Source organism: Ischnura elegans, chromosome 2 (genome assembly GCF_921293095.1).
Source record: "Ischnura elegans chromosome 2, ioIscEleg1.1, whole genome shotgun sequence".
Classification (NCBI taxonomy): domain Eukaryota; kingdom Metazoa; phylum Arthropoda; class Insecta; order Odonata; family Coenagrionidae; genus Ischnura; species Ischnura elegans.
This window is the reverse complement of record NC_060247.1, coordinates 113,541,033-113,557,592: the sequence shown is the minus strand read 5'-3', so window position 1 is coordinate 113,557,592 and position 16,560 is coordinate 113,541,033. Positions and strand designations below refer to the sequence as shown.

The 16,560-nt window shown below is 38.4% G+C and overlaps 1 protein-coding gene across 4 annotated transcripts in view; it reads right to left on the bottom strand.

The window, feature by feature from the left end:
* Positions 1-362: 362 nt before the first annotated feature.
* LOC124154433 (protein sprint) overlaps positions 363-16,560 on the bottom strand; it is a 373,236-nt gene continuing 357,038 nt past the window's right edge. For all 4 annotated transcript variants that reach the window (XM_046528146.1, XM_046528143.1, XM_046528144.1 and 1 more), the window contains exons 12-17: positions 9,985-10,295; positions 7,059-7,250; positions 5,979-6,110; positions 4,373-4,711; positions 2,473-2,665; positions 363-1,463 (exon numbers count right to left, since the gene is read on the bottom strand). In XM_046528146.1, the coding sequence (XP_046384102.1) occupies positions 1,327-1,463; positions 2,473-2,665; positions 4,373-4,711; positions 5,979-6,110; positions 7,059-7,250; positions 9,985-10,295 (1,304 nt within the window). In that variant the 3' untranslated portion in view covers positions 363-1,326. The remainder of the gene's footprint in view (positions 1,464-2,472; positions 2,666-4,372; positions 4,712-5,978; positions 6,111-7,058; positions 7,251-9,984; positions 10,296-16,560) is intronic.

Below are 16,560 nucleotides of genomic sequence, written 5' to 3'. Positions count from 1 at the left end.
GGTTTCCCATATACCAAATGTAGACGTCTAAATCAGGTCTACATTTGGCCTACATTAGGGGCAAATTTTGCCTATTTTTGTTCTCCTGGAAAGGTTTAATTTTGGTCTACGGCTATTAATATGTAGCTTTTCAATCTAAAATGAATTTATGGTAATTTTGATGACTACCTTCGAAAAATTATCAATTATATCTATTATTAACATAGGATCATTGGTAGCATACATTGCATATATTTATGGTCTATGTATGTACATCAAACTTTCATCGGTTAAGTTACTTGTAGACTCAACATATCCCAAATTTATACGTCTACAATTTTTTGTATGCTCTCAAGGTTGTGGCTCACAAGAAATAACATCTCTTAAAAATTTGCAGAAGTTTAATTTTTCTCATGTACAGTTGTACCATCGGCAAATTCTGTTACAATAGAAAGTAATGTGTGATTTACATATTATAATACAGAAGTACAAAATCCTACAGTATAATTGGTAGAAAAACTACCTTACAGCCATTATTAGATTTTTCAATCAGCTGTGTCATGACTAGCATTAGTAAAGTGATTAAACTACATTGAGAGAGCAATAAAGATGGAAAATGGAACACTTTTATCACAAGTATGGGTAACCTTTTCTGTCATTAAGGTATTGGTTAATAAAAAGCCTTTTTAATTTTAAATTGAAAGTGGTTATTGTAGAATTAAATGTAGTAAATATTATTTTTACTTATAGACATAATTCAAAAGAAGGTTTACTTCCAAAATTTTGTTAAGGCCCCTGAACTTTGAAATGGTAAGGGAGTATTATGCTCAATCATTGTTAACTACTTAGCATTTCTGAAAAGAGTACAAGAAAGTAATTGATTTTTCTTCACATTAAAAAAAATGAAACATCAAGCACCATTGTAAACAAACAAAAATAAATATTCTAGAGTAAAAAATTTTCATAAGCACATTCACAGAAATATATAAATAGAAAACCTTTACAGATCTACATTCTCCTTCATCCAATCCCTCAAAAGCCATACAATTGTATAAAAATAGATGATTCATTTGTTCACAAAATTCCTGGAACTGCACTTATACCTCATATGGCTTTTCCCGAAGGTTTCTTTTTTCTTCCCGTAGTGTGAAGACTTTTGCTGAGGAATTTCATGGTCACACACCAAAAAAAAAACATTTGCGTTGACTCAGGGAAAGCAGAGCAGACGAACAAAGTTTTCCTCACCCCAAAACATGAGTCAACCATTGAGCATCAGAAGAAAAACACCCTACTGACACAGAGCGTTCATTCTTAACTTCAAATTCACATTCCTCCAAGCCCTCTCACTCACTTTGGAGGGGATGCAGTCCTTGGCCACGCAATTTTGGCATCGATGCGCTTGTATGCAAAAACACAGTGCTTGCCTTGCTGAGCAACCATTGCCCTTACTTCTTGTGGACACTCTAAGTCACATAGTAGAGTTTCTGCAAGGTAAAGAATAGTCATATTAAGAGATGTAAGCAAAGGATAGCAATGAATGTACCTAAAACCTTACACAGACCTTTTATTAGTACAGAAATGAGAACAAACCATAGTAGTTATAATTGAGATAAAAATATGAATATAATAATGATGATGATATGAATAAAAATGGAACATAATATTGTTCTGATTTCGCTGAACCACAGCAGAATTACTGGAAGCTAAAATCAACTAAATCACTTTGTCTTCTGTTCATGACCTATCGGAGGTTGAAAAATAGACAGACCTTGTATTTTGTATCAAATATGATGGGTCACGAGCCAAATGAGCGTAAGGGGTGGGTTGTGCATTCTAGACACATGAAAAAATATTTTCAGGCATAAACATGCCAATTCCATCGTATGGATTTAATGTGTTTACATTTTAGTTTTTATTCTCCTCTCAAATTGACATTAACATGGCCTAGAGGTTTTAATTAACATTCGTAACATAAATAGCCACTTCGTTCAAAACTATTGAATTGATATGGCATTGATATATGCCCCATATCCTAATTTAAGTAGTTATACTAATATCTATAGCAATAAAAGCTAAATGCATTTAGCATTTCATAATTTATAAAGTACATATATTAATTTCAACTTGAAGCAGACGTCATGCTGGAAAAATCTAACAGGAAACAGGATGAAATGAGCAATTCTATTGGTTCTAGAAGTGAAAACTGCATTCTTACAAAATATTTCTCTTACCCCTCCTCTAATCCGAGAAAGCTACCATTAATATGTGCTCTAAGAAAGCCACCCCCAGCTACAAAATACGGTCGGTAGCAAATCTGTTAGCTAGTTTGAAGCTACCATAATGAGAACCTTGAGCAAGAGAATAACCCTAAAGGCAGATTATAAGCCACAGCAAATATGTTGCAAGTGCAAGAAAATAAGTGATAATTATGGAGAATAGTGAAATAAATGATGATGATTAGTAGCACAAGGCAGTGCAGAGATCACACATTACCTTCTCCATCCACAAGCTTAAATAGACCATAATCTTGCGGGTTGGTGACCCTGGCTTTGTGAGCTGCTATTCGACACACATCTCTTGCAGTCATGTTTGGCCGCACAGGAAGTGTCTTGGTGGCAAGGGAGCCAGCTGCTTCATCGGGAACGACTATTCGCAGTACTGCTCGGAAATCTGATAAAGGACCAGACTGAAAAAAATTGGTTCTTATTAAGAAACGATTCTTGAAAATGATTGTATGATATCAACACTGTCAAACTAACTAAAAGAATTTGATGGTTCATAAAAACTCTTCCAAAGGTAAAACATCAAAATTAATTGCATTACACTGCAGAGGTAAAGGATAGACAGGTACCATCTCTATACATCAATATATTATTCAACCATGGAAATTATTGCTCTCAAGTTATTAATGGTCACTTTCAAGGCTTACACAAATTACTCAATACAGAGACATAATTAAAAAAAAAATTAATCTGTTTTTCATTTAGTGATTGAATTACCTAATTTCCCCCAATGCTTCAACAGAAAAGAGTAAATGTGATGTGCACAGCAATTGGTAAATTATAGTAACATCTCTATAAAAAAAAATTTCTGAAAACCGCTGTATGAAACAAGTCTACAATGTTATATCCACAATGAGTACGGATGGCGAGAATTCTCGTCATTTTTTTCCCGAATGTTCTGGAGTTGTAACTTTGTACTTTGAGAAGTTAACACCTTGTTTGTAACACCCAGTGGGAGATCCACCTTGAGAAGAAGAAAATGGCTTGGTGGTGTAACTGGTAGCATACCTGACTGGCAATTGGGAGATCAGGTTTCGAATCCCAGCTAAGGCAAATGATTTTTTTACGGCATACTTTATACTTGGTGTAAACATCTTCAGTCTAAAATTGACCTATTTCTGCCAAGGTTGAACTTAAAATCTTCAGAAAATGGAATTTTAAAATGAACAACTATTAGTGCCAATAAAAATCTAATATTCTTTTAATCCTGAATTCCTAATCTTTGATCAATATTCTGTCATGAAAAACACTTCCAAATGAATTTTACAAATGAAAATTCCTCCAAACAAATAAATCACTGGTGAACACTTTATGGCATTTGGAGTTGGTAACTGACAGCCACAGTCATTTACACCATATGGAAAGGGTAATGGAGAGAGGACAGAGTGAAACCAGGCATCAGTATTAGCCTGGTCTTAACAAAAGCCACCAAAGGCAACCAATTCTTAACACGTTGCGTACGGATGGCGAGAATTCTCGTCATTTTTTCCCCGAATGTTCCGGACGGATGACGAAGATTCTCGTCATTTAGGCGCGTCAACTTAAACAATTTTACAGCATACAATACGATTTCGTTTGTACATTTTCAGTTGTTTTTCGTTATTCATAATTAATTGATGCATCATAACGTTTGATTGGGTAAAGTTATATGCTAAACATTAGCTTTTTAACCATGTTTAAACCAAAGGCATTACGCCCTAATAGGCACATATTTCCAATCTCAACACCTCCACCCAGAATCGGCGTTCCCAGGAATTTAAATACCCCGGTACGCAACGTATTAATATACTACCATTAAAAAATGGAGAACTGTACGTAAGTGCCCAGGACAAAGCACCCACAAGCAGGGATCAGGGTGTCTGAAAATTTTCCGCCTCTACCGGGATTTGAAGCTGAACCCATAAGTTGGGAGGCCAATGTTAGGTTATATTTTAAAGTGTCTCTATTGACTCAAGTGACAATGATTGAAATACAAAACAAGAATAAACACATTCACTTAAAAGCCAGCACTATCACATCAACCTGATCCCCCAAGTGAACACTTTTAAACAGGCAAGTCATTCTTCCATACAAGAGACAGCGCCAAACATCAAAAGATAATCACTACTCACATCAAGGGTACAGAGAGGTAGGGCCGTGGTTCCATTTGGGGAAGGTCCACCTTCATTCAAACCCAGCTGCCCTCCACTGCCACAAATGCCGCCAGCTTCAGAGAAAGCACGGAAGCTCTTGAGCACATGAACTGCTGAAGATAGGGTAGTCAGGTAGTACGCCCCTTCACCGGCTGATAGCAAGGCAGGATGAAGCAGTCCAAACATGTACTCGGCTTCGATCTCGGCCCCCACCATTCCTGAGCGCACCAGCACCCACACAAGGAGGGGCAATAGGTCATCTGCTCCCAGCGCAAGGCCCCCTCGTGTCTGCCCATTGGCTGCCGCTGACCCCTTCACCTGTTATGAGGATGAGGCAAAGATGAAAAATTCTGCTGATGGACCCGATTTAGTTGCCTCACAAGATAACCTTGTCAAAGGCAACATTTGTGCCCCACAGAAGATCATGTTAACAGGAAAAAGTTATATTCTGGTTGTTTAGGCATGAAATTGCCAAATATGTCAAAGATAATCCTGGTGCCTCATGGAAGGCCATGTTAATTAATGTCAATTATGTAAAATAACAAACTTCGTTTTTTCGGCACCTGACTTATAGTGTGTCATATCACTTTAGTATGCATTCAATTTTCACTGGAACTTAAGTTGTCATTCATCTACAAGCATACAAAATTGGCATCTAAATGACAACTGCCTGCATTGCCCATAATAACAACCAATTTGTTCATGTCAAATGTAATCAATCCTTGTGTACGTATGTAAATGAATAGTTTCTCGAAGTGGTATGTGTTTTGATGAGTGTTTCGGTAAGTTTTTTGATTCCATGGAATAACTGGCTGTTCATGATGTTTGGTTTCGTAATTTACTCTGGTGTAAAGGAATGAATAATCTTTCGTAAGCATCTAATATGTGGTTTTCTGTGGCTTTGAAGAACGTGAGATCAGCAACAGTCATTCTGTGGCCTGATTCAAATATGTGCTTCATGTTTCTCTTGTTCTTTATTTTCTATTAAAAGCTTTTTATAGAGTGCAATATATTCTCCTAACCTGACAGAGGGATAACATTTTGTTTGGCCAAAGTAAAAGTGATCACATGCACAACATTTAACCTGGTAGACTGCAAAATTTTGTATAGGAGGGGTCAAAATCTGCCAAGGATTAAAAAAACTTGAAAAATGCTTTGCTTGGCATTTGTAGTAAGAGCTCAATGAAGAACCTCCATTGCTGGGGCACAGCTAGGAATTACGGCTGAGGGGGTTTAGGTGCAACTAATAAAGGGGTGTGCGGGGGTATGGAATACCCACCAGGATAAGCGGAGGGTGGGAGATTAATAAATAGCGGAATTTTAAGACAAATGGTTCAAAATGGTGAGTTTTACAGCTTTCTGAGGGATATTTTATTAATCCTTACCCTAATCTATTAGTAATATCAATCCAATTAAGTAAAATGGATTAAACTTAAAATTTCTCTGAGCTCTGTGTGGGGGTTTTATCCCCAAAACACCCCCCTCGCTCCGCCACTGCTCCATTGAATGTAGGCAATGAATCACACTTCTGACAGGGTCATTTTTTTGTTGACAATTTTCTACCAACAAAGCCAAATAAACTCACCGCATTGAAAATGGTAGATATGCAACACAGTAAATGTTCCAGTTTCTCCAGGGGTGAGTCGACTTCCTGTAACCTTTGTAGGCACTGGCAAATCCTCTCCAGGGACTGCTCACTCGGAAGACATATCCTTGGCTGCAAATTCAAACAACAAGCATGAGGGTGACGAAAATTCGAAAAAATCATATCGATGGATGATAAAATTCTTTTTATAATGCAAGAAGGTTTTCTGTTTAATGCAATGCAAAGGAGAATAGCCATTCCTAATCAAAACCATTACGTATTTTTTATTCCATTATTACAGGAACTAAGCCTAACCAAAACCTTCATTTTTGAATTACATAAATACAGCTTAAGTTACAAATGAAGCAGTTAGCCTAGTTTTCTTCAACAGAATTATTTCCTTGGTATTACACGTTTCAGCTCATCAGTGATGATGATACAAATGTGTCGAATCATTACCTAGGATATGAATATGCAGAAGGCAAAGTAATAATTTCACTGGTGAAATTGGACTTGCACATGTTTTAAGCTGATACTGCTGAACACCTAAAGTTCAATTGCCTGGGTAAATTAAATTTAAAATACAACAACAATTATAATAATGGTTCAGTGTTTTGACTGATAATCATTCTGAGTTAAAAGTTTTTAAGAAGTCAAAAATATTTACTAATCCTTTCAATTTTTCCTGAATTTTAAGTTGCTTAGCAAGTTACACAACCAAATATGACACAAATTCATAGCACTAAAAATTGTCTAATTCTTCAATAGATGGGAAATTAATTTTTACTTATTTTTAATTTATTCAAACTTTTTTATTTAAATTGAATTTTTAATAATTTAAAACAAAATATTAGAAACAAAGAAAAAAGAGCAATTTATCCAAATAAGAGAAAACATTTAACAATTGATACACCAAATTCTCATTTTGTACAAAATATGCAGTAAGTATATCACCACCAAAACATAATGCAAGTGCCTCATGTCTCAAATGTCTCATAATGCAAAATTTAAAAAAAAATGCAGCTTGAAATTTGCAAAACTTTTTGAGCAATATAAGAAAGAATTACAATTAACCCTTACCCTGATTCCAAGTTCATGGGGAGCCTTAGAGCGAGCAAACTGGATATTCTCCGCTAGCAACTGGATTGCTCCATTTCGTGTATACTCGTCGACAAATAGGCAGTATAGATGCTGACGCAGAGGCCTGACGACTAAGCGATGCATTACCCCCTCCAGAATGGCATCCAAGTTGAGAAACTCATTGGCCTTGAGCTGCAAGGAAGTCACAATCACACAACCATGAATACGTAAACAGCAGGGACCAACTCAATCAGAACGACTTAATGTATTTGCACGAAACTAAGATGATCCCCCTTTTTTTCGGAACTCAACTAGGGAAATAATTATATTTTGAGAAATAACAATGGTGAATCATTGAATATGGTTCCCTATGTTTTCCCCAAAATCTCTGAAAGATAAGTAATAGGGTGGCCGTAGCTGTATCATATTATTTCAGTAGAAAAGAAAAATGAAATTACGTTTTAAAGGCATTTCTTCCCTTAAATTATTCTTTGCATCTTTGTATTACCTTCTTAACCAATTTTTTGACACGAATATACCAAATATTTTTAAAAACGTTTTCTATAAGAAAAAATTTTGATCATTAATGAAGATCTACAATTTTTTTGACAGAAATACCATATTTTTTCCCAGCCCCAAAAAAGGCACATTTTTTCACTCAGAAATGAGCCATTGAATCACCCTCCTCCAATGCAAGCTGCTTCACTAAGGATATGGCTGTATTTAATAAAATTATCTATAATAACTCTGTTTCGAGGTCTAGTATGAGGGTTCAAATAGGTTCTATATCAGTGAAAGTAATTGCTTCAAAATATTACAAATAAATTGTATATACGCACTAAAATAAGTTCTTTCATCCTTTTATGTCTAAGTCAAGGGTTTTTCTTCAAATTTTGCCAAAATTAACCCCTTCCAATTCGATTAATTTCCTGAATATCATGCTCCTATTCTCTATTTATTTTTATCTGTGGTTCTCTTTCAAATGGTAGGTAATGAAATGATATTTTGTAATTTGTAATAAACTTAAAACTGTGACATAAAATGTGATTATTAAACATGGAGAACACAACTATCCCTACTCGAATAAAATCATTTTAATCCTTCCTATGCATCATGTTTCATGAAATATGAATTATTTATGTATACTATGAATGTTTTTAACATTTTTAAGCTTTCAAAATAATTATATTTTTCCTCTAAATAGTGATAGAATTATGAAAATCCGATGACGAGATACACTCGTCATTACACGGTTTGGCGTCAAAAGTTCATGACGAGCTAGACTCGTCATTACAGTGCGAGGGGTTAAATTTCATGTATTAAATTTAGTTTGGAAGCGAGGCTTGGATGTTGACAGCAGCAGAGAAGTCAAGAGTGGAAGTATTCGAAATGAGGTGCTACTGAAGAATGATGAAGATAAAATGGATTGACCGTGTAAGTACCATAGAAATGCTAAGAAGAGTGGGAAAAAAGAAAAGCCTCCTAAACGCCTTAAGCAGAAGACAGGACAACTTAGTTGGCCAAATTTTGAGGCATGATGGCCTGATGAAGACTACCCTTGAAGGGCAAGTTGAAGGGATAAAGGGCAAGGGACTGCCCCAAATGAGTTACATAGGACAGGTTATAAAGGATGTAAAAGAAAATAAATATGTATGTCGCTACGAAAAGGTTAGCGGATAGGAGAAAGAAATGGAGAGCTGCTTCAAACCAATCTTAGGATTGTTGACTAATGGTGATGACGATGGGTTAAATGAGAAATTGCTATATTTCCACTGGATTTATTTGAGCATGACAAATTTTATTGTTACAACAAGATTAGCAAGTGTGGAACTTGCAACATTATCAAGGTCTTGTAACAACAAAATGCATCGTGTTTGAAGAAATCCAGTGAAAATATTGCAATGTCTAATTTAACTGGTAGTAAGAACTTCCACCACATAGTAACACAATATTAGTAGCCAAAAATTTAGTTAAATTAACCTTTTCCCTACAAAAGACAAAAATATACGTGTGGACGTTTCTTGACATGGGAGACGAAAGCCGCATATTTTTGTCAGAGGTTTTCTTACACAAATGAACGAATGCCGAATATATACATTTCTCTCCCCCTTTTATGACGGTCGGGGTGTAAGATGTCTTTGTTTCGGGACCTAACACTACGGGGTTTAGGCTTTACCCTTAAAATCCGGGAGCAGGTACCCGGACCCCTCGTCTTATATTACCCCTCTTAGCAGTAAGAGAACACTGTCATACAACTGTTTATCCTGTCAGGTTGCGATATAAATATTTCTTCTTTTCTCAATAAATATAAACTATGAATTGAATTCTTTGTCTTTTGAGCAGCGTTCGCAATTTTTAAATGAAATTCTGCGATAAATATTAACTTGTATCTCGAGTTCTGTATAAACATCAACATGGAAATTGTTGCTGCATTAAATGCGTTACTATTGACCTTAGAACTTCGTTTAAAATTTGACAATGTTCAGAAAAAATGACGAATTCAATTCAAATTCTGCAATTTACTTTCAAGCAACAATTATTTATGTGCCAAATACATACATATAAGCAATCCATAAGTTGACCGCGAACCAATGCCGCAGGTGGGGTCGCAAACCCAGAAAAGAGGGAGCTCAACTACTCTCGGAGTCTGAGATAATGCGGAGTCCCCGCTGGGAGGGGTCGAAAAAGGTTGGAGCTGAGAGGTGATTAACGGCGAGATCGTTCTTAACGAATGTCTCACAAAAATGCTCCGTATCAGGGTAAAGAAGAGTCTCTTGCAGCTCAGTACAACAGTCATGCTAGGGCGAAAACTCCACGGTCTCGAAAGGGTTAAAGAAATTGGCAGATTTTAAACACTGCTAGTTTTCGCATCCTCTTATCGGGCATATGGGTGTTCAGACAGGGCAGATGGGTTCAGAGCCCTCACCTTGAGCCTCTCCTTCTCCACCTCCTTCTCGAATTCCCTCTCCCCGTGCTTGACGAGATAATTCTTCATGCCGGACATGAACTGGCGCATGTTACGCATCACAATCTGTGGGCTCGTCTCCCTGCTCTCCCGCGTGCACGAGATGAAGTTCTCAATGTTCTGCGCAAATGTGGTGCTCGAGTCGGCCGCCAGGTGGAGGGCGTAGGCGCGGATAGAGGCACCACCAGTGCCACCAGCTGCACCCCCCACGCCCCAACCAATTCCGCACCCGCTTTCCCCTCGCAGAGTCCGGCCAGTTGACGATGGAGGCGCTGCAATCAAAGAATGGAGAAATATGTAAATAAAGAGTTTGGAAACAATATACATTTCTGGCATAAGTTTGCAATTATATCCATTGTGTACTATTTTAATACATAGGCATTAGATTAACACAATAATGGTGTCCACAAAAACAAAAAGGGTGTCCACTGAGAAGAAATTAAAATATTCCCAATGATTTCCAAAACGAAAGATTAGGCCGAAAGGAATTGCTTTGCTCTCTAGGGTACTTAGCAGCCCTTAACATTCAAATCTTTGGAAGCAACTTATCATTTGTCTCAATCTTTGCATTGTTGATAATATTTTTAAAAATTGAAAAATTCTCACTAATTCTCATATTGTTTCTTTCTTCTCATCATCTGGTGGCTTTTAATTACAAATTTAAAATTGATCCTCCTCCATAAACCTCATCCCATTTATGAGACCACAACAACTTGAGTATTAAAAACTTCCAAGCTCACTTAACTTCCACTAATTGCAGAGAGATCTTTTCTGCCTCACCTATTAACAACAAACTTGGAGTTCAACAGGATTCTTTTCAATTGCATGAATCTCCATGCACCTTCACTCAAAAATATCACAAAATGGTATTTTGTCCCTAGGTTAACTGGTGATATTAAGACCAAAATTCTCGAGAGAAATGAACTTCCCCGTATGTTTGTGAGTCCAAGAACTCTGATTTTTCACAGAGAGCTTAAGAAATTAAGAATTGATGTAAAACAGCTAATCATTTATTCTAAACAGACACATTTTGATGAGTCCCTGAGTATGGATCAGGGAGAGTTGATTGACCAAATTGTCTAGGGTTCAAATCCCTAGAGAAATCTTCACTCACACACCCCCAATCAAATAATTCTCAGCGATTCAGGGAAAAGATCTGGCCCCATAACCTGAATGTGTGAGATTATTTTGTGGCCAGATCTATCCCTACCTAACTAAACCAGCCTTTGGGCTAAGTTATCGAGCAAAGTGTTGGTCTTGGCCTCCAGGGGAGAGAGGAGAAGAATACCTTCCTTTCGTGTTCATATCAAAATAACGAGTATTAAAAAAATCTTGCTTCTAATTACGGCATATTTAGCAGAAATATTTTGACACCTTCAGCATGCTTAGAAAATTTGAAATGAAATAGTTTCCCATTATCTCTGAGTTTATTTCCCGGTATGACAGTATAAAAATTTTTTTTACAGAGGACAAACATTGATGACAAAAGATTTCCTCGTCAATTTTCTTGTTAAATACGTACGTAACGATTTTCTCTTTCAACATGAAAGAATAAGAGCAAGGCATGGGGAGCATCAAGTCATGATGATATGTGGTATGTAAAGCTGCAGAAAATATCTCATAGGAAAGATGAATAGTGGGTTAATATTTTTTTACGAGAGGGCAGTCCTAAAGATAATAAGGCAATGAAGTCCTCAATAACATCATTTCAACTCATCTGTGCACTGTAAGGGAATACTCCATTGTGGTTAACCAACCATCCCAAGCATAACACTTCATTGGTTAACGCCTCCTCACTCGCTTTCCTCACCACAAATCAACCACACATGGTATCAATACCAGTGTTAAAGATATAATTTCCTTTCCATTAGCTTTGAGGGTCACTCTATCTTTGGCAAACGAAAAAAATAACGAAAATAAAAGTAAAAGCTTCCCACTGTTGGTTTGGCAATTGTTTTAAGCTTCCATAGCAATACTAATCCTCACAAAGTGATTTTAATTCATGTAATTTTTTTTTGCACTTGCAAGGGCACATGATAAAAGCTGAACTTTTCTCCAACCTAAAATTATATTGATCCAGTTAAAATTATATTGATGCAAGTAGATGTAATCATCTATGGGAAGTTTTAGTGTTACTCAAAATACCATCTAAGGAAGAGCTACGAGAAAAAAATTGGAAATTGATCACATAAAAAAACTTTGCCATATAATCTTGTAGTCACTGAAGAAATGACAACTTAAAGTTTGGATTTGTTAATCTTTTTAAACTTGCACATATCCTGACCCAGTGGCGTAGCCAGGGGGTTCGGACCCCCGTCTCTCCCCGAAATATAAAACACAATTGTTTATCTTCATAAAAGAAAACAAAATATTAAAAAATCATGAATTTCAAAATATTTTTTTAACACATTTAGTTTTTTCGATTATGAAAAGTGCTAAAATTAGTTTAAAACCCATTACTTAGTACCCTGTTTTTCAAAAATTTCTTCCCCTGGTTTTGGACCCCCCAAAAGAAATTCCTGGGTACGCCAGTCCTGACCAGAGGGGACTGATAATTTGCAGGAAATCAGCTGCAAACTTTGGAGAGGGTAAATGTTGGATCATGATTAGATCCATGAAAGAAGGTATGAACTTATGCCACTAGGTAACATTCCGACTAGCAAGTCCACAGCTCCTTTTGAGTTTCAGCCATTACAAGAACTCAACTCCTAAGAACCAGCCAATAATGAGTATTTACTTGTGTAGTATCCCGACTCCAGTGAAATTGCTGTGAAATCCTAATCCTTCATGCTAAACTTCTGGGAAAAGTTTGTAAAATGTTTGATGCATGTGAAATATTAACAGAAGCCTTAGTCTTTCCATGAATTTCACATGATATATCTAGCACAGTGGAAGATATTTTTAACACTATCAATGAAATTGAATGAGAATGTTATGTCAAATGAATGAGTGTAGAATTTGAGATGAATGTGAAATGTAAAATCACTGACATCCAAAAGGAGAAAATACTAAGAATTCTGTGTGAATACATGTGGGCACAGGGGCGGAGACACAAGGATACCTCGCAATACAAAATGAATGCAATGATAATGGGACCATATTAAAAATCATGCATTTTTTTTAAGGGTCTGGGAGGGGCATGTGCCCCCGTGCCCAGAACAAAATCCTGGATACAGTCTTGTTTGTGCCCCCCCTAGATGCACCTATGTATGGGCATACTACCAGTTACAGGTCTTAGAAAATCCTGCAGGCAATGGCAGGGATGGGGGATAACTATAGTGGGAGATGAGGGGATAGATCCCCCCAAAGCCTTAGAGGAATTAAAAAAAATTATTTTAAACTATTGTTTAGTTTTGATATACAATAACTGCATCTGCTTAAAGTTAAATTTCAGTGTCAAAATGATATAAGATGTATTTCCTGGCATGTTATTTTTCAAAAACTTTCCCGGACATTTTGCTTGATCAAACTCCCCCCACAGACAAAATTCTACCTGGGGGAGGGGGGTCCACCCCACAGGCCCCTCATCTCCACCAAAGCATATTTCTAATTACGCCAATGCCTACAGGTAAAACTTGGGTTTGGAATATTCTTTCACCAGGCACATAACCAATAGGCTCCGGGGGTTTCAGCCACCGATGTTTTCCCCTGAGGTGACTGCTCATACTACACTAACTTAGGGGACCACATATTTCAATATGGTCAGTTAACATAATGTCTGCCACCTAATCTCTTGAAAAATCATCTATAATTCAATTTTCATGGATAATTAGATTATATGAACATATTATATGGATTTTAATGGAAAATATTTTGTGAAAAATACACAGAAACATTCTGAGTGTGATACTGAGGAATGAAAATCGTAGAGAGTTATCCCTTCCTTATCTTCAAAGCTTGCTATTTACAACCTTATTGGTAACAATAAGAAAGAACATGTGCATCAGCACTATGTAAACTAAAGTTATAGTTTTTTTAATGAAATGTATGTTTTTAATTGTTGTGGTGGCTTATGTAAACAAAAAGACCACATCTGAGACTGAAAACACTGCTCTAGCGATAACTGAAATATATTGATTAGTTAATAAAATGCATGATTTTCTACTGAGCGCAAATCCCTGAGGCAACTGCCCATAGCACACAAACTTTACAAATAATAGGCAACCCGCTCACCAACCGAGAACCCACCGAATAAAACTTCTCGCTACGCGCCTGTCTGTCACATGCAACAATGTAAACAATCCAATCGCCCTGACGACCAAACAGCCCAAGTCCGCCCCATCAGACACTACGCGCGATCGTGCGCCATTGTTGGACGGACGCTCACCGAAGGCGCTGAGTGCGAGGCGGCGGCCAAGTCCGCAACACCGCGACGCCACCGCCGCTAGCACCTCGAGGGCCTTCCGCGCGGCGCACCGCAGCCACCGCAACACGCGCCGAAGCACCGCGCCGCCGCCTCTTTTGGCGCCCATCCGCGCTCGAGACACACGCGTACCGAACGCAACGCCGTCCGCACACTCACTGTCCTCCTGTCACAGTCCTCGGGGCATCCGCGGCCCACGAGGCCTTATCGTGAGTACACACAGCCTCGTTTCCAAATGGTCAGATGAGGACGATGGACCGGCGTGATACAACCACTGAGGCCAACGAAACAGACCGACTTCAAAAGAGAAGCGGCAATGATTGACGGAGACAGAGGCGAAAAAGATTCAGCGAAGAAACTTGACGATGATACTGATACCGTAACTAACTAGCACGTGCACACCATCTTTAAACATCGTATCACCATCTAGCAAAGTATCACGTAACACTATCTTCTATCAACACTTATCTCCATGTATTATAACAACGGCATTATTTTTCGAAAGAGTAGACAACAATCCTTTCAACAATCGCCTCCTGAAATCTACACAACTCCTTAGCAACACAACAGACACAATTTGCATGTCTTCGAACGCAACCCCACCAATACACCAAACATATGCAAATTAAAGAATTTGTAGTCAAGAAGTTATATTAACAAACTTGTGTCCTGGCTGAAACATAGATAAATACACACACACAAAACCGCAACCACTGCGCACCTACTCCACTTAAAAGGAAATTAACCATTGTTAAATTGACAGTAAAATCGAAAAAAGTTCTTGGACCAATCGAGTATGTATAATGGAAAAGTTACTGAAATCTGGCGTTTACACATTGATGTCGCTTAGTTAGCACACGATGTTCTACACTAAACCCGCGTCAGCCGACCGTGTTTGGAATTCTTTCAACATTAGGAGCAAGACGATTAGATGACCAGCGTCGCGAGGGTAAACAAGGGAGAGATATGCGTGCGGTCCCTCCCCGCGTGTCCCACAGCGCCGCGCCGAATCCATTCGCTCAATGAGCATGAGTATGCCTCGTGTCCTCTGATTGGCCGCCACCACATCGCCGCGGAAACGGTAGTTAATCACTCGCCGTCCTCCCAACGATGATTCTCCATATTTCCGGAGATTATTTCAACTATTTTCCGAACTTTTCCGTAATCCCCTCCAACGCTATTTCCCTCCGACGCAGGCGGGGACTCCCACAGAAATGTTAGGTCCTCTCCAGAACGGCGAGAAAGATGTTGGGGGCCCCAGACAGTTTCAGAATGATAACCGCCTCCCTGTCTGCCAAAGCGAGAACGAAAGATATGGATGTGACTGCTTGCTCTTCCTACGCACTATCGAGTCGCGACTTCTATGCCGATGCTTTCTCTACAATTCTCGAGAGACTGCGTCGCGGACATTTTGGAATCAACCCATATCTAACAGTAGCTTGTTGTATGACTCCAGCACGTGGGGACTGCTTGTGAGTGAGAAGCCATTCCGAGGTCGAATGCATGTCGAAAGATTTTCAACCACGGCGGTTCAGTCGCATATTGTGATGCCATCCATTAATAGATGTCCCGCGACACAATATAATGTTACCATCCGTTGAGCTCACAGTATCGAATTGGCAAATATTTATGGTCAGGAGGTTGAGCAAGAGGCCTGGAAGGAGACAGCGCATGTAACTTGAATCATGAGCGGAAGATGATGTTCGCAAGTGGCGTCCGGCAACTGCTGTCACCCCTCTCATTCGATGAATTACCAGCCAAGGCTTCTCACCACAACTTATCCGAAAGGCCAGATGTCATCAAGCCGCAAATAAACAGATATGCACGCCTCGTCATACGTTTAACTGTTAAGACAGAAACTCCCAACCACAACCTAGACTAATGACGACACACTGTTTACATAGTCAGTTGAGGAGCCCATTCATTGCAAGGGTTTCATTCAGCCAGTTGTTTCCGGTGGCCCAGAACGGCTGATAAAGCGTGCGCCGCTAGTGGTCCAAGGCAAGCACCTCATGGAAATGTTTTGAACTTATATTTTGCCCTACATTTGCCCGCATCTACTGCTTTCATGATTCTGGAAAAAGTGATTAAAAACTGCTCATGATCTATCCGTTCTAATAAATGATTCCAACGATCCCTGCTGGTTTTACCATTACTTTCGCCACGCTTTCTTG